The sequence below is a fragment of the Morchella importuna genome (assembly GCF_003444635.1).
Source record: "Morchella importuna strain M04M26 chromosome Unknown Morimp01GS042, whole genome shotgun sequence".
NCBI lineage: Eukaryota > Fungi > Ascomycota > Pezizomycetes > Pezizales > Morchellaceae > Morchella > Morchella importuna.
The window spans coordinates 301,902-326,734 of NW_025763439.1; the positions used below are offsets into that span (position 1 = coordinate 301,902).

The window sequence follows — 24,833 nt, forward strand, 5'->3', positions numbered from 1 at the left end:
TTCGTCAGTCAATTCGTCAGTCAATTCGTCAGTCAATTCGTCAGTATGTGGATCGGTAAAAATAAAATACAATGTCGGGATTGAACTTGCACTATTTTGCTTAAGTATCTCAAGTCGTACCAACTAGGCTATAGCTATCGTTTGATATATTGAGGCAATAAATCGGTGCTATATCAACTACAGACTAGAGGCGCGTACACCTAAGAAATGCATAAAAATCTACCAAGTCCGACATTGGGAGAGATGTCAAATACCTTGACGGGCAGCATATTTCAACACGCGCCTATATGACGACTTTACTAATGATATCCCAACGAGAACATATTAACTGATGTGTTTACTTTATAAAACACATTTACTAACACATTCATCCATTTATTCATCCGATGAACATATTAAACGATGATTATACCTAATACTTACCTATTAATTACTACAGTAGGACAGATTTTAACCGCTAACAATTTTCCACGCAATTTTCCATACCACTTCTCGCACGAATTTCTGGACAAAACTCGTCAGTAAATGTGTTAATGGTAGATTATCATCAGTAAAGGAATCGATAATGCATCGATAATTCATCGATCATACGATTTTACACAACTCACAACAGGTTATGCATCAATTGATGCATTTACGTGCCCGGCTTACGCGTGAAATGCATCATTTGATGCATTTACCGCCGTGGTAGAGAGAGTGGAAGCGTGAGATAGTAATCTTTGTCTTAATACCTGCTTCAAACCTACAACTCAATTCATTCTTATCATACACAAAGGGTCCTAACGCTAAACGGGCTGGAGGGTGCCGTTTCCAGCACCTCCCCAGCCCGAAGATTAGTAGAGTGCCAGTAAATGTGACCTAACGCGCTAAACGGGCCGGAGGGTGCCGTCGCCGGCACCTCCCCAGCCCGAAGATTAGTAGATAGTTCCTCGGGCTCATCGGACTGAGGAGTTTTCTGGCCTGAAAACCTCCCCAGTTCGAAGATTAGCAAGTAGTTCCTAAAGGTAGTTCCAGGTGCTCATGGAGTTAGAGGATCCCGTCACCAGACAATCTCTCCAACTCGAAGATTAGTGGGTTCCAAGAACCGATGCCCATGAGTTCATCGTTCTGAAGGGTCCCGTCACCAGACAACCTCTCCAGTTCGAAGATTAGCAGATAGGAAAGCCTGCCCCTTTGGGCGCCGATCGAGCATAACAATGGAGAGTAAGACTGAGGACAACTTACCTTATTTTTTCTTTACCGGGTTTCGGTTTTTGGCGGGAGCTGAGCTTTGTAAGGAGGATAGGGAGGGGAGGATGCCCTTATTATATAGTACGTACTCTGGAGGTGCACATCCGCATTACTACACCACCTGGGTTAGGGTTGGTGTGCGCAACCCCGCCCCTCCTGTAGTTAGGGTCAGGGTTTGAGTACCAAAGGTATGTTGATTTAGTGCGCGGATCACACAATGCAAACACGCATAGCTTCATCTAGAATCGTCTAGGAGGCGTCCGAGCAAACGGAAGGTCGTCTAGAATGTTCTGGACCCCCATAGAAGGCAAACATCGCTTTAGACGATTCTGGACCTCCGTAGACTCTGATACGCCGGTTTATGCATCAATGGATGCATTACCAATATTAACATGAAGGGGGCGAGTAAATGCATCAATTGATGCATAACCTGTCGTGAGTTGTGTAAAATTGTATGGTTGATTATCGATGCATTATCGATTACTTTACTGAGGATGATCTACCATGAACACATTTACTGTCGAGTTTTGTCCAGAATTTCGTGGGAGAAGTCATCTGGAAAATTGCACGGAAAGTCGGTAGTGGTTAAAATCTGTCCGACTGTCATAATTGATAGGTAAAGTAATAGATATAGCTCTCGTTTAATGTATTCATTGTATACATAGATGCAGAAATGTATTGTGGGTTGTCAAAAATGATGGGACGCAACAGGCTTCATTTCAACATAATAATCTCTCAACCACGACCGACCACAAAGAGACCACAAACAGTATAAGTGATAATAGGAACTACTGGAGACCCAAAATGAATTTTCGTTAGTATTGTCGTTCCTTGGTGGCGGGGTTGGGTTGTTGTTGCTATATTCGTTGCCCCGTTGCGTCCCAGTATTTTTGACAACCCGCAATACTCGTAAATGTGTTAGAAAATGTGTTCTATAAGGTAAGTACATCAGTTGACGTGTTCTCGTTGGGATATCATCAGTAAAGTCGTCAGCTAATGTATTCTCGTTAGGATCACATAATTAAAGTCGTCATATAAACGTGGGCCAATTAAGTACAGTAGTACAAGTTCGATTCTGACATGTTATGTTATTTTTATACCATCAAAACTCAGAACACATTTACTGATCCATATACTGACGATTTAACTGACCAATAAACTGGCGAATTGACTGAAAACATAAATGATAAAGTCAGCAATAAAATCGTAAAGTGGGACTGGGGATTCATTTGCCGATCCATTAAATGGATGCATTATTCTGGTCATGGTGCACGAAAGGGGGATACATTTACTGATGCATTACCACGATACATTTCCCACCATAGTAGAGAAAACAAGCAGATATCAAGTTAGACCCTTGCAGACCACCAAAAAAACCGGCAAACAATGCTTTAGAAGTTTTCAGATTACAATAGGAATAGGTAAACACCCGACTAGTCCCTTCTAGGCCTCCAATGTAAACGCAAACATTGGTCCAGAGAATCTAGAACGATATGGTAACAGACAAACATTGCTCAACACCCTTCGAGACCTTCACAAACAAGCAAACAACGTGTTAGATGATTCTAGACCCCACGATAATCACCCAAATTACGGACCAGAATCTTCTAGGACTTGACAGAAGCACGCAAACACTGATATGGAACCGACTAGACACCCCCGGGATCGACTCCAGTGGCCTAGATCGGTCTAGAAAGGGACGAACCGCGAAAGATGTGAGCTACAACATTCCCGAAACACTTCCAAAAACTATTTCATCGCCGGAGGCGAATGAAGGGACAAGTGCCTTCCACTAGCCCAACCTCCCCATCCGAGTGATAGGCCACGGCTGGGAAATCCAGACTTGATAGTTTACCAACCCGTCACCCACAGTGAATGATACCGTACGAGTTCATCTCCGGATGACTGCACGTGCCCTACAGCGTACAGAGTGATTCTTTGTGAATCCATTCTAAGTGAGAGCGTATGGTCCAACGGCCGAGTGATCATTCGTGGCTACAGATGTGCCTTGCGAGGGATAATCTATGACGCCCGAACCGGGTGATTATTCATGTGTGCGTACTCATCTCGCCGGGTTGATAATGTGTGTTGAATGTATGAGGTGGTAGCTTGTGACTGTCTAGACATACGGCGGCTGGGAGTCGGTTGTCTGCGCCCTGTCGACGTGGTATGCGCGGGGGTCGAGTGATGATCTGCGATTCGGCGCTCCAGCGAGTGACAATCCGTGAGTTATAATCGATAAGGCGAATTCGCGGCTCGAGGGGTGCGTTGGTAGGCACCCTGATGGCCACTGGCACTGATATCCGAAGGATGTAGAATGTGGTGTTGTCCCAATCTCGATTAGGAGCACTGAGAACATGTTTTGTGCCGTTTGTCGGAATTGGTAATCTAAATCGTCTCCTTGCTCTGGTGCCTATGGCACGATTGCCAGCTCGACAAGCTTTTTTCATCTGGCGGGCTCCCCACACCGGAAGATTTAGCGATGGCAGGGATGAATTCTACGTTACAGAAGCTCCCCAATGGCTATGTAGTCTATATTTGGACTCCTCATATGGCGCTGTGAAATATTGTATCGTTTGTGCCTTTTACGGCGGTCACCAGAGCTCTATGATACTCGTTTAGGCGTGGCACCATGCCTAATCTACCCTACGTGATCCAAGCAAGTACAGTCAGTTCACTTCTGAACCTCACCGATGAGCATCAATCAACGTCATGCCACTGTCCAAGTTTCGTTAAAGTACTCCCAGTCGGTGGCAATTGACACAACCTGTATAATGATATCAAGCGCCACATCGCTCGGAGATGTTTTTTTTCGGGCGATACTGGAAGCCCACAAAGGCAGCTAGGCGATCCAGGAACCCCCGAAACAGCGAGGTTCTTCCGCCATGTCTGAACATTCCGATATGACGATCCACCATCCGACAACCTTCCCAAGTTACCAGCTTCGCATACAGCCCAAAGCACCGCCATGACCGAATATCCCGATATAGCACCCGCCATACACCACACTCGAGTACTCCGTAAACAAACAACCTTTGCATATGGCCGAGAGTAGGTGAGGGGGAATGTGAGCGGGAGTGCGGATGTCACCGGAGTAAGGACAGCCATTCCCATACCGTGACGTCAGCTCAGGGGGTCGGTGTCTCTCAGTTGCCGATAGAGCGCTTGGCACCGAGCAACACCACTACCCCCGCCGCGCCAGAAGCGTGTATTGGCGCAGGTGCCAGCCCACAAGCTGCATTCGTCACGGCGTGGTGCCCATCTTTTCATCTGCATTGAGCACTCCTGGCCGGTACCCACCAGACAAACCCCGGAAGTACCACTCGGCGGTGCAAAATGACCGCATTTACCACGCAAAACTCATCAACCGAGAGGTAGAGCTTTCAATAACCGTCGTCATGTTCCGCTTGCTTACTATGCAGCTTTCAGGCTAATATGCTGTGATTCACGGGCACGGACGAAGTGGCGTGTCTGAGTGCGGGAGCGTATGTCATAAGGTATTACTCGGACATAGACGATCACTCGATATGTTGAAGGACCTTACTTTTGCTCGCCAGGTTGTAGTGCATATAGTTCGTGCGATTAAGGTGGGCGGGAATATCGATTCTCGGTTGTCGTATACGTCTTCCTAAGCAGGGTACCCGCTTTCGGGAGTGTTCCGACATATCGCGAAACCGTCCTTCTACGGCCCCCACGCAACCGGCAAAAAGGAATTACTAGCTCTTGTTTGATCAATATCAGCTATGTTCATGGTTTCCATCTCTTTATCGCGTCCCCTTGCTTCGCTCCTGCATGATCGCGGTCCTTCTATCCAATTCCAACCTCCTTTTCCGCCAAACCTAACCCTGAGTTTTCGTTGGGGACTACTCTCTCCGCCACCGCAAACCTTAGTTATTGCTCGGGTTCAGTGATTTGACCGGTGCAATGCAAAGTACGAATCTTTGTTGAATCAACACACAAACCCTTATCATTGCCGGGGTTTGCTGGTTTTGGCGATGCCAAGCATTGATTTGGCTGCCAAAACCCTTGCACATATTAGGTTTTCTTGTTCCAGCGGACATCTAGCATTCATTCCACTGCTTTGAGCTCTAGGTTTGATGTTCTAGGGCATACCAGGTCCTGTTTTGGTCGCTACCACGGGAAGAAATGGATCTGTAAATGTATCCCAGATCTCCTCGGCGCAATGCACCGGTAATATACTAATAGTATTGGGTTCGGTAATGTGTTGATGGTACCATAGTAATTCGTTTCAGCGGACGGTTACACAGACGTGGAAGTTGCCTTTTACAGCCCGTATGAGGAAATATTAAGGGGACGTTTGCAAGACAAATGACCAGAACAAGTAATTACAACGTCAATATGAGTGTCCGCTGAGACGAATTACTGCGGTATTAGCTTCGCGATCGGTAATGTACTCGAATTGTGTTCCTTTGGGTGACGCATTGGTAATTTATCTGCTATTGCATCAGAAACTCTGCCTGGGTACCACCACCCACGCAGAACCACAGGCTACCGGAGGTTGTCTGACCCACTCGGAAATATCATCCATGCACCGCACGTGTTATGTGAAAGATGTTCGATCGAAGTTACAGAAAATGGAGAAAATGTAAGTAGAGAAGTGTAGTAATTGAGCATGATGCAACAATATAAAGAAAGATGTATGAAAAATACTATGCTGAATAGGAAAATTACTCATGGTTGACATGATGATGAATATAATAACATGTGTCGAGCGTACTATTTCAAGAAAAGTAGTGAACACAACACATTAGGAGCGAGAAATACGAACTCAAAAAACCTACCAATCCTAGTGTTCAACCCACAAATTCCTACACCATGCTCGTCATATGAAAACATAACCATAAATCACTTTGATACCAACAGGCCCAAATTCGTACTATATACCTCTCACCATTAAAATAGGATACTACTTACTGATATCGTCTATGGTTTTATCGCATCCCAACTTTGCAGGGCGAGATGCATAGCCGATTGGGGGTTCGATAGCGTAGATTGTACGGAGCGTGAATACAATGATAATGCCTTGTCCTTGTCCTTTTGAAAAACCCATCCAAGTAGCTCTATTGCCATCTCAACAGCATCTGCCTGTAGAGCAGCCTCGAGAACGGTTCCATATTGCCGGTTCGACTCCTCCGGATCGTTTTGCTCTATCCATTCTAAAAGTCCGGTGACTACCCCCGAAGCTTTCAGTGATACTGCGGTTTGGATTGCGCGTTTCTGTAATACTACTGCTCTAACCATATCACTCGCACCCATCCAGTCCAGTATCGCGACTACCATCGGACGAGAGCATTTATGTAATGCGATCTCGAGGAAGGGTTGGCATAGTGTAACCTTCTGCTTTCTCGACTTCGATCCTTGGTTCCATTTTAGTAGCCCAACGGCCACGGCAACGTCTCCATTCTCAACGGCTGTCGTCAAAGAGGAAATGTGTAGATCGTGGGCGCCAGTAACCCCATTTCTCTTCTGAATCCAATCAAGCAATCTCACAGCCATCGTGAGATAACTGTTCGATACAGCTATGTGCGAAAGCTTTGGAAGTAGTGAAGGCGGCATGCCACTCAGACTCGTCTGCATCCAGTCCAGCATCTCGATCATCGTGTCCTGTTGGCTGTTTAACTGAGAAATCAGGCCATCGTTGGACAGTGCAAAGTCTCGTATCGGATCGCTTCTCATCATCCAGTACAGTAGCCTTATCGGTGTACTACGGTTGTTCTGCCATAAACTAGAGTCAAGTAGCTTTGTGTATAACCGGACGGCCTCGACCATGTCTTTTTCTGCCATGAGGTCCAACACCTCGGCCATCACAGGACGACTCGCGTTTAGTGCTACACCTCGCGAGTGTTCATTACACAAGTAGTGCCGCCACAATCTAGGATCCTCCATCATCCAATCCAAAATCCTTGTGGCTGTAGTGAGATCATTCCTTGACAGGCTAGCCTTGAATACTTTGGGGTATAGATCTAACGCCATCGATTTCACTCTCACGCTGTCCAGTAGTTTGACTGCCATATCCAGCGCCTCTTCGGAATCATCCCTCAGTATCCAGTCCATCACACCAACAGCCGTCGCAATATGACCATTCAACACGACACTTTCAAAACAAATACGTGCCAGGATCTGGGTCTCTGCCTTAGTCCGACCAGCCCAGATACCCCATTCCAAGAGTGATACTACCATATCAACATCCCCACCGCTCCCGGCGGTGTTTAAGCCTTCTTCTTGCAATTCAAAGAACGGGACCCACTTATACTCAAATCCCCAGTTGAGTAGAGTAAGGGCCACTGAAACGTGTTTCATCCTCAAACCTCGTCTAAAGGCGAGAGCGTATAAAGATATTTGCTTGAGATCATGGAGCTCGCGCTTGATCCAATTCAAGAGTTGAATAACCATATCCAATTCTTTTTTATCCACCGTAGTCACTAGAGCAAGCCGAATCATCTCAGTCGTGACCATGTCCTCTAACCCTAACGTAATTTTGATCGCATCGAATAATTTGATGATCAAAGTGGTATCACCGTGCCCTATTACTTTAGGTAAAGTAACTTCAAATAGTCCCATGAGCGAGACCCGATCTTCCTTCATAATCCACTTGAACAGATAGATCGCTACCTGATCCTTCTTGGTGGATAGGGCTCGGTCCAGAGTCGCGCTAGCCATTGCGTAGCCGGTACCCTTATCTCTCTCCATCATCCATGACAATAACCAGCTAACTACCGTGGTATCACTATTCGATATAGCGGTCCCTAGGTAGAAAAGAAAGAGAGAATACGAGGTATCCATGTGTGCTCGTGAAAGTTCTGCAGCTAGGACGGCTGTGTCGCCCCGGAACGTAGCTTCTTTTATAACCGCACACAACGATTGTACGATCTTACTCGTCGGAGACTCTTGAATGTTGATTTGGGATTCCAGGGAAGGAACTGCATACCACCAGGGGTTGTACAAGGACTCGGGAGATATTTCCACAGGTATTCGAGCCGCATCATTTTCCTGCGCGAGTTTTCTTCCAGATTGCTCAAACTTCGTATACGATAATGAGATGATAGAATCATTCGAGCCAACGGTAAACCGAGTAAAGGGCATTCCTAAGCGCTGAGATGTGCGAGTAGATAGGTTCGTGTTATCCAGTTCAGAACTCAGTCCAGAACTACGTCTATACGGCCTTGTGTTGTGCAGCAGCTGCGATAGAAGTGCGAGGGACCTTTTGGAGCCAGTGCTCCATGAGCTCCTCTGCGTCATAACCGAGCTTGCATTTGACCTTTTAGAGGTCCTCGTCAAGTGAACGTTTGGGAATGACGGCTGCTCGCCGTTGAATGACGATTCATGAAAGGAAGGGTTGAAAGCTATCGATGGTTTTGCTTTGTCTCCCGCAGAGCTCAGGTCTGTCAAAAGATCGTTTAGGCAATCAACTGAATGCTCTGCTTCGGCTGACGAGTCACTTTAATCTCTATCAATCTCTAGTCTACTCAAACGATCTTCCTATCATAGCAAGGGTGAACCTTACGTCAGCCACATTGTCATGAGTAGAATTAGACTAATCTTATTCTGTTGAATGCGTCTGATGAGTTGAGAGAGATCCCCGCTAGCCATGGTCCACCGTATCCGTCTAACGTAGCTCAGCTGTGGGAGAGAAGATGGGCCAGCCAGCATCTTCTCCTGTCGTGGTAAGAGACGGTCCAGCATTCTCTCCATCTCCGAGAGCGTAGACACGCATGTCAATAGTGTAAAGGTCAGGTGGCTGACATCCGTGATAGACTTTCCGAGCTCGCTTATTCCCTCTGTGCCTTTCTTTAACAAGATTCTCTGAACTTTTTGAAGGGCGAAATCAAAGTCGCGCATTTCGTTGTGGGTAATCTGAGCAATAGATGGTGCATCCTTACAAACGGAGATGAAGATTCCTAAAGTCTTGCACACATTGGCACCGATCGCAACCAGTCCGATAATGGCTGCCGCGGCCTCCATAGTATCTGTTCTTCTGTCGTAGGTCTTGGAAGCTTTTCGCAAAAATCCCAGAAGGGCGGCTGTTAACCCCGCTTAGACGCCAAGACATACCACGCAGTGAACCATTTTGAACTGGGCGGTCCAATAGGGGTCGCTCCTGAGTTGCGACTTAGTCATTGTTTAGTCACAACGCCTTTCCGGAGAGACGTAAGGTCTGGAACATTATCTTCCCGACAAATGTCGACCTCTGAAATGTGATATCGGGCTCTGAATTGTGATGTAGGAGCTAGCGCCTAGCCCAACAGTCGAATTTTCTCTAATTCCCATACAAAAAAAGTTCCTCTGAAGTTGACACACCCACCCCTATGCCTTCTCGCGCAATAGAGCCAAGGGATCAACCATTTTCCCTTGGGCGCGTGAGACATTTGCGAAATCTCTCTCATGCATAAATGTCATGTGATATCGAAATTTGGGTGAGGAGATGTCAGAGTATTCTTGTACTAGGGTGTAGCGAAAAGTGATCAGAATCTGATGAGACAAATACACCTATTCACCGTAACATTCACTTATCAGATTCTGATCACTTACCCTCAACACCCGGTACAGCGGGGGGGAAGTTAATGTAGAAGTATGGGAAGAGTCCCATTGGCCGAGTCAGCCACTTAAACCCTGTTTTTAGACCCTGTTTCTACAGCTTACCCTCAAAAGAACCAGAAAATGCAAGTAACGGAAACAGGGATTATTTGTATGAGAGAACGAAGCCACTCCATACAAATTATCCTTGCCCTGAGCTACTGCATTTTCTGCTTCTTACGCTGGTAAGTGTGTACAATAATTCCCCCCCCCCCCCTGTAGTACGCGGAATACGTTCAAGCGGCATGGTCTCAGATTTTGTCTCACCACGCGCATACAACCATGGCAGCACTGAGGCCCAGGTAAAGCCACCTTCAGCCACGCCCTCCGAAGTTTTGTAAGCAGGCAGGCAGGTAGGGTAGCTACTAGATAAAAATTGATAAAAATCAGGTAAAATTTCATAGTCATAGTATAATTATATATAGTTTGTTCCAATTTTTCACGAATTTTTCCAGAGTTTAAGGGGTGATTTTGAGAGAAAATTCCTGGTGTAGATGTGTTGATAGGACGCGACCATAAGGTTGCCGACATAACTGAGCACAAAAAAGCACTCGATTTTGCAAGCCTCAAATTCGTGATTTTCCACTACCGCAAAATCTCAGGAATAATGAATTGAACGGGACTGGAATATTGGGCTTCGGATTGGTCAAATGCTTGTTGAGCCTCAATCCGACAGACCTAAAGCGTAACTTTTGGTCGTCTTGACCAATGGGTAAGTGGTATTCCAGCCCAGTTCGATTCGTTATTCCTGAGATTCTGCGGTACCATCCCTCTAAAAATAACTAGTATGCTTATAGATATATTTAGAGACAGACTAAAAATTACTAATTTTTTTCATTACGAGTGGTTCTGGTGTTCATTCTCGATGAAAATAACCAACTTTAACAACATTCTCGATCTTACACCACCTCTGGTAGCAACTGTGTGTGACTATATATTCTTTAACAGGGTATTTTGAGTACCATATCTCAATCCGGAAGGTGCTCGGACCGCACTGCCACACCAAGCACTTGGGGTGTTGGGGGGTTCGCACTCGCGTCCAAACTCTGCTTGAACCTCCTATTCCCGCAGGTCGCAGCCTTATTTCAGCCAATCTCTTCCTAAATAGATCAAGCTATGCATGAGATCTCTGAGATTCCGCAAGCGTCTCACTTGAGCCGGTCGTGGCGGAGGTGCAGGGCCATATCTGTCTTCGACAAGGCTGTGCAACCCACTGCTGAACTAGAATACCCCGCGGAGGAGCCTGACTTAGACCCACCCGCTTATTCAAATCTCTTAATATTTACTCACAGCACCTTCTCGCCGCACAGAAACATCAACATTCGAGGAGCTTGGAAATACCGCTTGCTACTACTCCCCCCAGACAGCAATCATGGCAGATACCGCTCAAACATCGAGCGGAAAGCGCACATACGAAGAGCGAAACTCACTAGAACCCGAGAACAATACGCCTAACCTCAAGCGCGTGTGTCCACCCACCGAGCCAGGTCCTTCCGAGGAGGGCGCGACGGAAAATCAACTAGCATCTTCGGGTGCAGCAATGTCGACGGCAAAGCCGAGGTCGAAATTGACATGCTTCCGGATCAGTGGCATTCCCGTAAGTTGGAATAAGGATGACCTAGTTCGCGCCCTCAGGCTCTTTGACCCTGATTTCAAGGACGCCCTCAAGCTCTCGCTTTTCCCAGCTTGCAGTGGTCGTACTCTAACAGCCCTACTTCGACTAGATCCGCTTACATGCTCTGATTACTTTCGGCGCATGGAGTCAAGGCAAGAGCAGTACGAGTTGATTCAGGGGGACCCCGATATTTATTTGGTCATTGATAGACACTTCCTTGGTTTAACACCGCTCAACGCTGCAGGGGACGATGTTCTTGTAGAGTAAGCCTCAAGAAAAACGTGGATAAATGTGTCATATATATATAGGTGCTAATTACGGGCCACCTACAGCGTGGTAGCAGTAACAGGTTTAGCTGGCCATGCTTTTGGATCCTGGTGTAGTAACCACACCGGTTGCATGTGGTTACAAGATCTTTTGCCGGCTGATCTCCAGAGCATTCGGGTCATGACCTATGGTTATAATTCTAGTCTGACCAGAGACACAGTCGAGCAGACCTTCGTTGATTATAGAAGAAGCTTTATACATGCGTTGATGGACGCGAGGAGTAAGGTTGAGGTAAACATTCAACCTCGAGGTCGATTAGCATCGCGGAATAATGACGCTAATTCCTGTAGTCGAGACCAATCATATTCATTGGCCATAGTATGGGTGGTATTTTAATTCTCCAAGTACGCTATACGGCTAATTCCCTTCAACTATTTCCTATCTACACTCTGCTCATCGATGATAGGTACTCCTCCAAGCCAAGGCCAGACTTCAGTACAGATCTTTGTTTGATTGTACGAAGGCCATCAGCTTTTTTGCAACTCCACATCAAGGCCTTTATGTCAAGCAGCTCCTGGAAATGGCGCACGATACAGGATCGGGATCTAAGACCGAGTTCATCAAACAACTTAATGAAGGTTCATACTTTCTGGATACTCAACGGGAGGATATTAGCAGCCTTTGGGAGTCCGTATCCGATATTGAAATTGCTACATTCTATGAAATCAAGAGAACGCCGACTGTAAGCAAGGTAGGTTCCAAAGAAATCAAGCCTATGATATGCCTCGCGCGCTTATTAAGGTTTGGATCAAGGGTTCGTCAGGCTCTTGGGCTAGAGATGGCGAGGATCTTCAGATGGTGAATAAAAACTCTGCAATGCTTTTTTGGCCATTTGAGCACCGAATCCCTGTGGATTGTAATCACAGAGATATTGTCAAGTTTTCTGCGGGGGTAGATAGTCCGTATAGATCGGTTGTCAACTACATGACTAGATGGGTGGACAGTCTCCAAAGATTATCCGGTGAGTACAGCAGAGAGGATATATAATGTGTTAGGACGTATGTTGCTAAAGTATTGATTATACGTAAGGTCGGGGTACAGAAACATTATCGCAACGTGGTATGTAACAAATAGGACCATTCAATTCCACAAAGCGGACTTTGCTAACTATGGCTATGTCTATAGCAAAATCTAAGGCGCAGAAAATCTTGGACTGGTTTTTTTTGGAAGATATAGCAAAGCGACATGAGAACTTATCCGATAAGCGTCGTGATGGGATCGGTACATGGGCTTTGAGTACTCCTGAGTTCTCTCGGTGGTTGGGAGGGGACTCAGAATCATCCTCACTGCTTTGGGTTGCGGGCATTGGTGAGTACCATTACTTTTCTATCTTCTACGTTCGTAATGATATTAACTGAAAACATTATAGCCGGATCAGGCAAAACGTACTTCAGGTATGAAAGATCTTTTATTTAAACCTACATTGGTCTAAAACCAACATTAAACTTCCTCCACAGCTCATTAGTCGTTGATCATCTATTTGAAAGCTTTAAAGCCTCTGGTAGTGTCGGAGTTTCGTACATTTACTTTGACTACAAAGAGAGGGACCACCAAAGGCCCATTGATATCATGTCCAGTGTTATTAAACAGCTAGCTGGTCAACTACCCCAGTTTCCCAACAAACTGGTGGTGTTATATGATGAGTGCACTGGATACCAAAGAAGACCAGATATTAAGGAACTTCGTTCCTTATTATTGCAGTTGGCAAAACTCTTCACGCGTTCATTTATAGTTTTAGACGCCCTGGATGAATGTGACCAGGAAGACCAAAGGGAGGCGTTACTTCCCTTATTTCATCAACTCAAAACCAATGGTTTCAACCTCTTAGTGACGAGTCGGCCACACCCAATCGATATTCAGGATTCGTTTAGGGATGTGCCCTGTATCAATTACGTGGCGCAGGATAAAGATATCAAAGTTTACATCGACAACAGAATCGACATGATGCCGCGGGCGAAGGGTCTGATTATGGGTAGCAAGATAGAAGATCAATTCATTTCAAATCTTATCAGCGCTGCGAATGGAGTGTATGTACAGTTTTCGATTTGATCTTCCTCAAAGATGATTCTGATAGGCGGCCAGGATATTATTTATTAGTCTCAATGTGGACTTTCTTTGTCAGCAGCCAACTCGACACGATATATTAGCCGAACTTTCGAAGATCCGAAGCGCCGGGGACCAAGAAACGAGAATGGATAGGACCTACGACAGAATAATGACCAGTATCCGCGCTCAGAACCCCCGATCTGTTAAGCTTGCCATCAAGATCCTCACACGGCTGGTCGCAGCTCGCCGACTTCTTACACTCCAAGAGCTCCAAGACGCGGTTGCAATCAAGCTAGGTCACAACGAACTTGACAAGGACCGTGTGCCTCCTCCGGCTATCATACTAGATACATGTTGTGGCCTTGTCATGATCAATGAGATAAGTAAAGAGGTTCGTTTGACACATTTCACTGTGCATCAATATTTGCTCAAGGAGGGAATAATTGCGGATGATATGCATCAAATCATTGCTCGGGCAAGTTTGACATATCTTTCCTTTGATCTTCCTTTGATCGAGTATGAGGTGGTCAATAGTTACTTCAGTACAAACTACGAAGATGTCATGATCGACAGCGACTCCTATGAGAAATGCGTTGGGTCCCATCCGCTACTAGAATATATTGCGATTAGTCTATCTTACCACCTCACGTTCGATGAGCTAAAAACACTCCCATACATACGTGAGTTTCTCTCTGAACCCAAACAAACAACCATCTACCTGCAAGTCCTATATCAATATATATGGATGTTGAAGGGGGATATCCAACGTTCGGTATTATGGAGAGTTCACTCTCAAATTCACATAGCAACATTCATTGGGCACCGGGCTATGGTAGAATATATACTCCTCCACGAAGCAACATCCATCGAATCCAGAGACCACAATGGAAATACCCCATTGCATATAGCGGCAGCGTGCGGAAAAAGAGCTATAGCGTCTTTACTCCTTGAGGGAGGTGCAAATATTGAAGCGCAGGATGTTGAGGGGTGGAGGGCACTAGACAAGGCGATAACTGCGGACCATCCATCAATTGTCCGTCTTTTGTGTGAACATAACGCCGGAATCCATCACCGGGGGGTGGGAGGTCAATCTCCACTGCTGTCAGCGGCACGTGGCCGTAAAAAAGATATTCTACCCATCTTGATTGAGCACGGGGCCAACTCTGAAGACAGTCATGGCGGGGATCTGCTTCATATCCCGGTCACCCACCAGGATGAAGAGTGTGTCGGATATTTGCTTGATATAGGTGTTGATATTAATTCTATATGCAGTGGATCCGACCTACCAGAATTCAGAGGGCAGACGGCTCTGCATATAGCAGCGCGCGCCTCTTCAAGATTCATCAGCTACTTGATTGGAAAGGGCGCGGATATAGAATCCCTAGACCAGGATAACTGTACTCCTTTACATAAAGCCGCCGCTTGCGGTAATCTAAGTGGTGTACAAACCCTAGTCGATTCTGGGGCCAACATTCACTGCGAGGACAACCGTGGTTTGACAGTACTACATCTAGCGGCAGAGTCCGGTGATGAATCTGTTGTGGAATACCTGTTGTCAAAAGGATGCGAAATTGATTCCCAGGACTTGCATGGGCGGACGGCATTACACTGTATAACGATTCTCAACTCCTACTATCGAGACGATTCAGACCGCGATGACTGGAGCCTAAACATGTACCAAGAGACCGCGAGAACTAAGCGTCATCCATCCACGCGAATCAGGAAGGAATGTGTTTTTGGATTTCTCATCGAGCGGGGCGCTAATCTCGAGTTAAGTGACAATGATGGCAATACACCACTTCTTCTTGCTGCGAGGGTTTCTCAGCCTGGTATTATACAAACCTTACTCTTTCATGGCGCGGACAACAACGCTCAAAACAACCTATTACATACAGCACTTCATTGGGCGGCAGGACGTGATGACGAAGCGATGATTGACGTCTTATTAAGCCACGGGGCCAGCCATCGGGCTCTGGACCACCAGCAATTCACTCCGCTTCACTGGGCAGCATATACTGGAAGCGAGGCTGCTGCAAAGCTCTTAATAAAAGCAGGTGCCGATGTTACCTCTGGACACATCGATAGGCAATCACCTCTTGATTTTGTGGAGGCGGTGTTGAAGGAAGTGCTACGCCCCATATGTTTCTGTTCTTGCAAAACGTTCTTACAATCAGAAAACTTCAGCATAGCCTCCGAGTCCATATACAGATCGGTCTCTCGAAACCACGTATCCAACTCGCTGGGTGAACGCGAAAGAACGCCCTTCGTATTAATAAGACACTTTATCAGGGGACACCGGCTTCACAGGTTAAAACTTGAACGAACTAGGAATATACTCATTGAAGCGACGAGATATCAATCACCGCCCCCCAGTGATCTGAGATTATCCAGCGCTGGAGCTGCCAGGGACAGTCGGGGGACAATCGCACCACAAAGAGGCAGGATAGGCCAGAATGTCAGGATGATTCTAAATGCGAGGATTCGTTGGATATAGTGATTCAAGATGCTGAGTGGCAAGAACATATGGCCCCATATTCATTTGCGCATGTTTGATCCGGTTGGAGAAATATGTATTTAGTGGTCATACCTTCTGTGAGGAGAAATATACGGTGGCACCGATTTCTAGTTTCTTCTGTACTGTCATTAAAAGATGGTACTTTGGACATGGTGGGGTTCTTTGCTTCTTCTGCTGCAGACCATGGGATATTGTGGGTGGGATTGCATATGCATGCATTATGAATTAAACAAAAAAAAGAATATGCATCTCTACGGGGTAGGTAAATGAATGAGTAAATGAATCATTTCGCCACGATAGGATTTTGGTGGGAAATGAGTCATCTAGATTGGGTGGTTAATGACATTGGGAAATGTCACGTTTTTACTATGTGTTAATGAATCAGGAAATGAATCCCTTAGTTCAATATGCCCCTTTATTTGACACATTCAATAATGATTAAACACATTGCCAAAAAGCAATTAAAACGCTGCTCGCAGTGGGGATCGAACTCAATTAAGGAACACTCGCTACATTATACCACCTACGCCACATAATACAGATCTTCATGCATAAATAACCGGAACATAGTGAAAATACTGCTTTAATGCATTTTGAAAAGTCACTCTGTAAATGCATCACTTGGGGTAAATGAATCACTTGTGTCACTTACCAACGACGTCCCCGGTAAACGAAGCAATTGATTCATTTACCCTATTCGCTTTGGCGGGTAATGCATCACTTGATTCATTGCTAGTAGAGCATGCATTGTTGTTCGCTTTCTATTTTCGGTCTCTCTGAGCTCATATTCATTTATGGTTGCTTTCATTTATTCTTTTTGACAATTGTAATTTCCTTCCATGCAAGCTAAGTTTCTTTTATCTTTCCATTATTTTCACCGATGAGCTACGTAGTTTCACTTTGGAGGACTCCTTCTAGCAGTCTGCAAGAAACGGTTTCACAGCTATGAATAGATAGGGCAAAGGCGAAAAGAAAATAAAAATCATCCGCTCTCAAAAGTACAAGAGTGTTGTCACCACTTTCCCGCCCCCGGAAACCACCCACGTATAAGGCGTAATTTGAGCCCCCAATTGAAGAATGCACTGCTATACTCAGCATAATTCCAAAGCCATGTTTGTGGGCAGTTTCTCTTTCTCTCGGACCATCAATCTTTCATGAACAGTCCCATACGGCGGGCCTGACCAATTTCTATTTAATTTAGTAGGTATATGAACGGATATTAACAGATCCCGTATCTCTAGATAAGGACCGGCACACACGCCGACGAGTTTTAAAGTCCCTTGGGAACAATCTCTTCGCACATATTAATTAAGTTGTTGTCTATCGCACCAGATAGATATCAAGACCTAGAAACCGCCTCGCTCTATCAGGCATTCCTCAATACGTGGAGATACAACCTGCAGGCCATCCGTGGACGTTCCGGTATTAACTCGCGTTCCTGGATGGTACACGTCTGTGGCTGCAAGAGAGCACGCCACACGCACCGGCTCCCTTATCACCTTCCCCGCCTTCAAGCCTTCCCGCCCTCCATCCCCCCCCCCCCCCTCCAAAAGAAAAAAGCCCACATTCTCGCCATACCCACACTCTCACCCTCCCAGCACCTAGTCCCCCACTGAAAATCCCCCCCCCCCCCTTTCCGAGAATATTTCCGCACTCTCGCATTTCCGCCCTCTATACGCACACACCAACCGCCGACGGAGCCGCACAGGAGGCTGGAATTAAGGAACGGTTAATTAAGCTAGGCATGATCCACCTGTGTCGATGTAGAGTCGGAGGGTCGCTGGCGGAGCGTTCGGGTTAAATAAGGGGGGCCGCAACTGAGATGATCTCTGCGCTTGAGGGATTAGTGCTGGGCTTGGTGTGCGATGTTTGTTTCTCGATCGAGCTAGGTTTGTGTAGGAGGGGGGTTTCGATAACTGGGCGGTTTATCAGTGGTGGCGGCGGGCAGTGGTGGCACTGGCAGTGGAGCCAAAGGATCGAGAATCCTACTCCAACAGCCGGGAGAACACTACCCCATTGTTCCACACTGAAAAATGGGGGTCCTACACGCATTCAGTGCCCATATGCATCAGTCTCCACCCACCAAACCCCCCTCCAGGCGCCAAAACCACCATCCCATCACAACTCAGAGGAAAGCGATTACCGCCGCCAATCAAGCCGCGCATTCCCGCACTAGAACGAAAAACATGACGTACAGCAATTACAAGCATGACTTGGCCGCCGGAGGTTGTCGTAGAAGTCGGTGTTGGCACGGCAAGCGCTCTTCTGGGTCACATAGAAGTTGCCCTCCCGACCTGCTTAGGTGTCGGGTCACGGGTACCGAAACCACTTGGAAGTCAGCGCAGCCGGTACAAGATCGCCCGGAAATCGTCGGCCACCAGAAGAGGTGCGAGCCCGGGAACGAGACCGGATCTAGGGCGAGAATTGTGAGCCCATGAAACTCGCGCGCAGTGCAGAGAGGGAGGAGGGTGGAGAGATTTTCGTTGGTGTGCTGTATGCTCGGTTGGGAGGTTATATTCTCGTTTTGTGCCCTTTGGATTATGTTTATTGCGGTGGGGGTTGCGGGAGGGTTAATGCTAAAGGCTACGTGGGGGCGGGGGTTGGATGAGTCCGAAGAAGAGGTGCCGCGGATAAGGGTACCGTAGCCGCCGAGCGCACCGCACATGAGCAGCGAGCTTTCAGACGGTATACAGCGAACATCGAGACACCCGCGATATATATCTCCCGTCGCTTGTGCTCGTGAGTAGAGGGCGGAGAACGTACCGCCGCGGCTCCCGCTCTGTAGTCCCGCTACTGAGCCCGCGACAGGATGGCTTCCGCGAATTGCGGTCTGGAGGGGTACGTACCGCCTCTTCCCCACACACGCAGCAGAATCAAACACAGCAGGGTTGATCGAGCCGTGGGGTAGGCGAGGCCTCGTCGGCACTCGTGGAGCCCATAACCGTACGGGGATGTGCAAGAAGCAAAGTATAACGGGACGGGAGACCGAGCCTTCTGTTGGTTAGGTGGTCGTCTCTAACTTAGAGAGGATGGGTAGAAAGCCTTCCTCCCTCCATCTCCATGCGGCATCGCCCGGGAGACAGAAGTGCACATCCCCCTGCGAACTGTTCCATCCATCTATCCATCCTTCCTTCCTCCCTCCCACTCTCCTCCTTCGCCCGTCCCGCTCCGAGTCCCGGCTAGCCCTTGTCCATCACCTCCCCGCGATGGACCCCGCGCGCCAAGACAGCGGGGTAGCGAGCGTACCTGCATCGCTAACGCAGATCATGACTAATCCCAGCATGCATGCATGCATTCCCGCGAGACTGGGATGCGGCTCTGCGAGGTAGATGCTCCCGGCGGGGTGGCGTGGATGCGCTCGTGTGTCGGGTGCGGGCTCTGTGGCATAGGTTGCGGTGCTGCTGTGGCGGCACGTTTGCGGTGGTGGGATGGTAGCGGCGGTGTGGAGGTGGTGGCCTGGACGGTGTGGGGCGCATGGTCGGCGGAGAGCGGCTTCGCGGCGGGTGGGAAGAGAGGGGAGGGTTGGTGTTGGGAGTGTGTTCCTCCGCGACAACGAGACGCCGGGGCGTGAAAGCTGCAGCAGCTTGTAGCGTCCGCTGGGGGTAGGGAGAGCCGCGGAGGTCGTACAGCGACAGCTGCAAACGATCGTGCGCGATAAGCAGAACCCGACTAGACACGATAACAATGCCACCAAGCTGAGGTACGTATCCCACTCCAGGACAGCGTACCACGCAGCGATGCGCACCCAGCCCTACCCGGCACCCCGAGACCAATCCGTGTAGCGCCGCGCAGCGGTATATCGCGCGAGTCAGGGAGCTGTGCAGCCGTAGAGTCTCGATTATCGGTGGTGTTCTATTCCCACCGTGATGTGGTAGTTTAGCACTAACACCTCTCGGTCCCTCCGCCCGGGAATAGTTAGACGGCATGCTGGATACTGCCAGTACCTTCACCCCCGCAGCCGCCGCCGCCCTCTGGAGTCCATACCAAGCGCCACCAGCCTCCCATCCCCCACGGGCATCCCACCACCACCAGCAAGACAGCTACCAAAAGAAACAACGCGGATTCGGGAAGGCGCTGTGGAAACAATCCCGCACCAGAAGAAGCAGCCGCGGCGCACTACGGAAGTAATGCCCAAACTAATCTCCAGCGCGCCCAACCTAGCTCTATTACATACAGTGTTTATAAGCATAGAGCCCCTACGGTACAATTTCGAAATGGTAAATTACCACGGATACGAGGTGGCCTAGGTTACCCGCATTTAAGGACGAAATCCAAAACAATAGTAGATCTAATTGGATGAACAATGGTAATATGGTGGTGAATTATGCTATGATACTAGTGAGTAACATACTGGTATTGTATCAAAAATAGAAATAAAATACTGCAGCTATAACCGGGGGTTGAACTTGCATCATTGTAGATGTGGAATAGAAGCTGTACCATCTGGGCCATGGGAGAAGATATCAGGTATGTGTTCTATCACTATATGATGTAGGGTAGTGGGAGGGAAAAGGTAGTTCACCCTTCCCCCCCGATAACCCCCAAAGACTAGCTTGATACTTTGATAAGAAAATTCGCCAAGTCCCAAAACAGCAGACTGAACCTTATTTTCCTCCCAATAGGGAAAGACCACCCCCTAAATCTCATAATTCCGGTGAATTACCACAAACGAGCAAAAGAGTACGACTTTACCTCACTAGGCCGATTATCATCCTTTCTGTGAGGATGAAATGACTCCTCTACACCAAAGCAAGTGTACCGTAGGGGTGCGCGGCATGAGTTGTAATCAGTCAGTTTGCGTATGTTCCTGTGATATTCGCACAGTACGGCCAACCAACAAACCAAACCAAACCAAACAAAAAAAAAAATTTCGTACAAAATATTCGGGGCGAGTGACAACTTGTGACTCTACTTCATTCTCGACAACGCTTTTTCCTTCTGCCTGGAGGAAAAAGGTGCAGATGTAGCAATTGATAGGGTCTCCGGTGCGGTGAGATAGCAGGGATGGTCGGAGGGGGGAATGGTCGCATGTTGTAGTGTTTTGCTTTTGCAGAGATTGGGGGGGGAGTGGAGGAGGTGACATGACGCAGCACTCCTGACGCCTGATCGCTTCGCGGGGGACAGAAAAGAACTACATAGCAAGCGTGTACCCGACCCCATCGAGATAGATACCCATCCGCCCATCAACATAACGCCGCGCGACAAAGGTTTTCGTGATTCCCGCATACCGACCAGCAGAAATCTCCTAAAAGAATAACCCACAAAGTCGGCAATCGGGATCCATACGCATGAGGTATGTTCTATGGATCTTTAGCTCTCTGATTACGTTGATACGAGATATTTCATTACTATCCATGAGCCGGGGGGGGGGGGGGTTGTTAGCACGTAACCAGTCATCCAAGGAGCTCCCGGTACCGCGAGTCTTGGCCCTCGCATCTTAAGCGTTGCACCGTTCGGAGCTCCGCTATCGTTAGGGTGGCGGGGTGTGACCGATCATCAGGCAGGTGTTCGGCTGTTCTTCCCAGCGCTGAATTTTGCAGCGGTTCTGGCCGCGGTGGTATCTGATATGGCTGTTGTGATTGGTATGGTGGTGGTGGTGATGTGCCGTGTCTGGAAGAGATGACATTGTCCGGATAGTACCTGGTACCTAGCCGGACGGTGCGGTGCGGTGAGCTGGGTGGAGCGGAAGTTGTCTATTCTGTTCAGGATGTGGCGGTTTGGAGATTTAGGGCATTAAAGTCCACTTCCTCCCCGCGCTTCAATGTGCAGTGAATATTATGTCTCTTGGTATTGTATCCACATATATCCACTGCCGCAGCAACAGATAACCGGCCAAGTCCACCGCCTAGTCCCACCGCCCACCACCACCGTAAATACCTCCCCCCCCCTTTCCCGCCAAAGTCACGGATAAAAAATCATAAAGCCGGATCTAGCGGCGTCGCACACACTCACGCACGCACCGTACAATACAAGACTTCGTACATCCCCACCGCTTACATCTTGATCACCGAGGTGATATTTGTGTGGGTTGCAGAGGGCGGGGACTCCAAACGTCCCCACACATCGATATGGGAGTGTGTATATATTAAAAGCTACCTACATGCACAAGCCAAGCATCCTAACCACCAAATGGACATACTACCACGTCCCCGACGCCTCCGGATGAGTGTATGTCTGTTGACGTACCCTTAGGTTCATCGAGGCGCAACAGTACCGACCGATCATAGTGAAAGCATCTATCCAACCTTCCCCACCGTTCCCTCCACTTTAAAACACACCCACCGCAGCATTCCCGGCATACTCTAAGCACTCCTCCCGCCATCCTCACACACACACAGCGCCCAACCCCCCCCCCCCACCATCCGGACTCCTTTAAACATCACCTCCCAACCTCCCACCACCTAAGCGCCAAACAGACTCCCGCATCTCGGTACACAAAAGTAGAGAAAGTATGTAGGAGAAGTAAAGTAATTGATCGTGTTATTGTTCTAGCTAAGGGGGAATGCCCCGTATTTATACTAATGAAAGGTAGGACAAAAGAAATACAATGAGTCATAGACGTGTGAGTAATAGGATGACTAATAGGAAAGTGAGTCATACGCCGATGACAAATACTATAATGAAATGATGAGAATCTTCCAGAACTATGAAACGTGTCGAGCGTCCTATTTCAAGACTTCCCCTCGTGAGCCACAGTGAATAGTAGAAGAAAATAAAACATGTTTGCCTTTATCCAATCCTTTAGTGAGTAAATCCGCCACGTTCTCGTTCGTAGAAATATATTCCAGTTCAAATAATTCATCCTCAAACCGTTCCCAAACAAAATGAAAATGTACGTCAATATGTTTAGACCTTTTATGAAAGACAGGATTTTTAACCAAGGAGAGAGAACCGTTGTTATCGCCTCGAAGAATGAAAGAGAGATTTGGTTTTCGTTCCAGTTCGTGGATTGCATTCCTTAACCAGATCAGTTGTCGACTGGTGTCCGAGAGGGCCATGTATTCCGCTTCAGTTGTAGAAGTGGCGACAGATCGTTGCTTATAAGAGCGCCAGGAGATGAGGGCTTCCCCTAACATGAAGCAGTGGCCGGTGAATGAACGGCGATCGTCGATGTCGGAGGCATAGCTTGCGTCGCTATAGCCGATGAGTGCAGTTGGTCGCGTTTTGGCGTAAAAGAGTGACCAATCGAGGGTACCTTTGAGATAATGGAGGACGCGATGGACTGCAGCTAGATGAGCCTTAGTGGGACAGGAAGAAAATTGTGAGAGCATGGTGACGGTGTAGGCGAGATCGGGTCTAGTGCCGATTACTGCATACATGAGTGAACCGATTATTGACTGATATATTGTTGGATCTTCGATTTTCTCAGCTTCCGTTCCTTTTTGGAGGTGGACGTTGTTGTCGATGGGTGTTGCCACAGGTCTGGATTCGTCGAAGCCATATTTGATAAGTACACGCTTGAGATAGGCTTCCTGTGATAGGATGATACCAGTCTTAGTGTGGATCAAGTGGATTCCGAGTGCCCAGTTGGCTGTGCCAGTTTCCGTCATTTCGAATTCAGAATGGAGGAGGAGGCTGACGCGGTTTTTGCGTTCAACGGACCAGTAGAAGATGAGGATATCGTCTACATATATTGCGATGACAACTTCCCCTGTTTTGTGTATGAAGACACAAGGGTCGAAGTCTGCTTTTCTGAATCCTATTTTGATTAGCGCTTTTGAGAGGCGGGCATACCATTCCCTTGATGATTGTTTAAGTCCGTAGATGCATTTGATTAGTTTGCATGCTTTGCCGGGAGTGGGGTAGCCTGGAGGAGATTTCATGTGGATTTCTTCCTTAAGTTCGCCGTATAGAAATGCGCTTGTGACGTCCATCTGATCGCATTGACCGCCGGTTTGAAGGCAGCGAGCGAGGAGTAGTCTGATGGATTCGTATCGGGTGACGGGGGCATAGGTTTGATCGAAATCTTGACCAGGGACCTGTGAGAAACCTTTTGCGACTAGTCGGGCTTTGTACCGTATGGGGTTGCCATCGGGCCCGAGTTTGATTTTGTATACCCATTTGCAGTCGACCAGTTTGCGGTGATCCGGTGTGTTGACCAGATTCCATGTGTTATTTCTTGCCAGTGAGTCGAGTTCAACTCTCATAGCATTCTGCCATTTTTCGGAGTCGGGACTGTTGATCGCTTGGTGGTAGTTTGTTGGTTCTGTTAGGGTAGTGTCATGCTGAATGTTGTGTCCGTATCTGATCGGAGGTTTCCGTTCCCGTACTGGGTTACGTCTCGGTTGATCAGTATCTGTTTTATTATCATCATGCGGGGTACGTTCAGTGGCGGGCCTCGTATAGCCGGCCCTCACTATACTTGCGTGGTCTTCCGAATCAGTGTCGGAGAAATGTTCCATGGTTTCGCGCATTATTTGTTGGTTGATCATGTCATCGTCACTTGGGTCGTCGTCGTATGTTCTATGTTGTTTTGGTGTTGACGGACGTGAGGATGGTTCTTGT

The 24,833-nt window shown here is 47.7% G+C and overlaps 3 protein-coding genes across 3 annotated transcripts; 2 read left to right on the forward strand and 1 right to left on the reverse strand.

The window, feature by feature from the left end:
* Nucleotides 1-6,174: 6,174 nt before the first annotated feature.
* On the reverse strand, nucleotides 6,175-9,213 carry LAJ45_10156 (uncharacterized protein; the record flags this gene model as incomplete). The annotated part of the gene is made up of 2 exons (XM_046119685.1): nucleotides 6,175-8,689; nucleotides 8,756-9,213. The coding sequence occupies 2 exons, from the start codon at nucleotides 9,211-9,213 to the stop codon at nucleotides 6,175-6,177; spliced, it is 2,973 nt and encodes a 990-aa protein (XP_045967135.1).
* A 1,984-nt stretch (nucleotides 9,214-11,197) lies between these two features.
* On the forward strand, nucleotides 11,198-16,307 carry LAJ45_10157 (uncharacterized protein; the record flags this gene model as incomplete). Its single annotated transcript, XM_046119686.1, has 10 exons — nucleotides 11,198-11,703; nucleotides 11,773-11,998; nucleotides 12,058-12,111; nucleotides 12,174-12,458; nucleotides 12,521-12,728; nucleotides 12,797-12,826; nucleotides 12,893-13,075; nucleotides 13,137-13,161; nucleotides 13,225-13,794; nucleotides 13,850-16,307. The coding sequence occupies 10 exons, from the start codon at nucleotides 11,198-11,200 to the stop codon at nucleotides 16,305-16,307; spliced, it is 4,545 nt and encodes a 1,514-aa protein (XP_045967136.1).
* A 3,310-nt stretch (nucleotides 16,308-19,617) lies between these two features.
* LAJ45_10158 (uncharacterized protein) lies at nucleotides 19,618-20,456 on the forward strand (the record flags this gene model as incomplete). Its single annotated transcript, XM_046119687.1, has 3 exons — nucleotides 19,618-19,849; nucleotides 20,024-20,028; nucleotides 20,244-20,456. 3 exons carry the CDS (start codon nucleotides 19,618-19,620, stop codon nucleotides 20,454-20,456), a joined length of 450 nt encoding a protein of 149 aa, XP_045967137.1.
* Nucleotides 20,457-24,833: the final 4,377 nt, after the last annotated feature.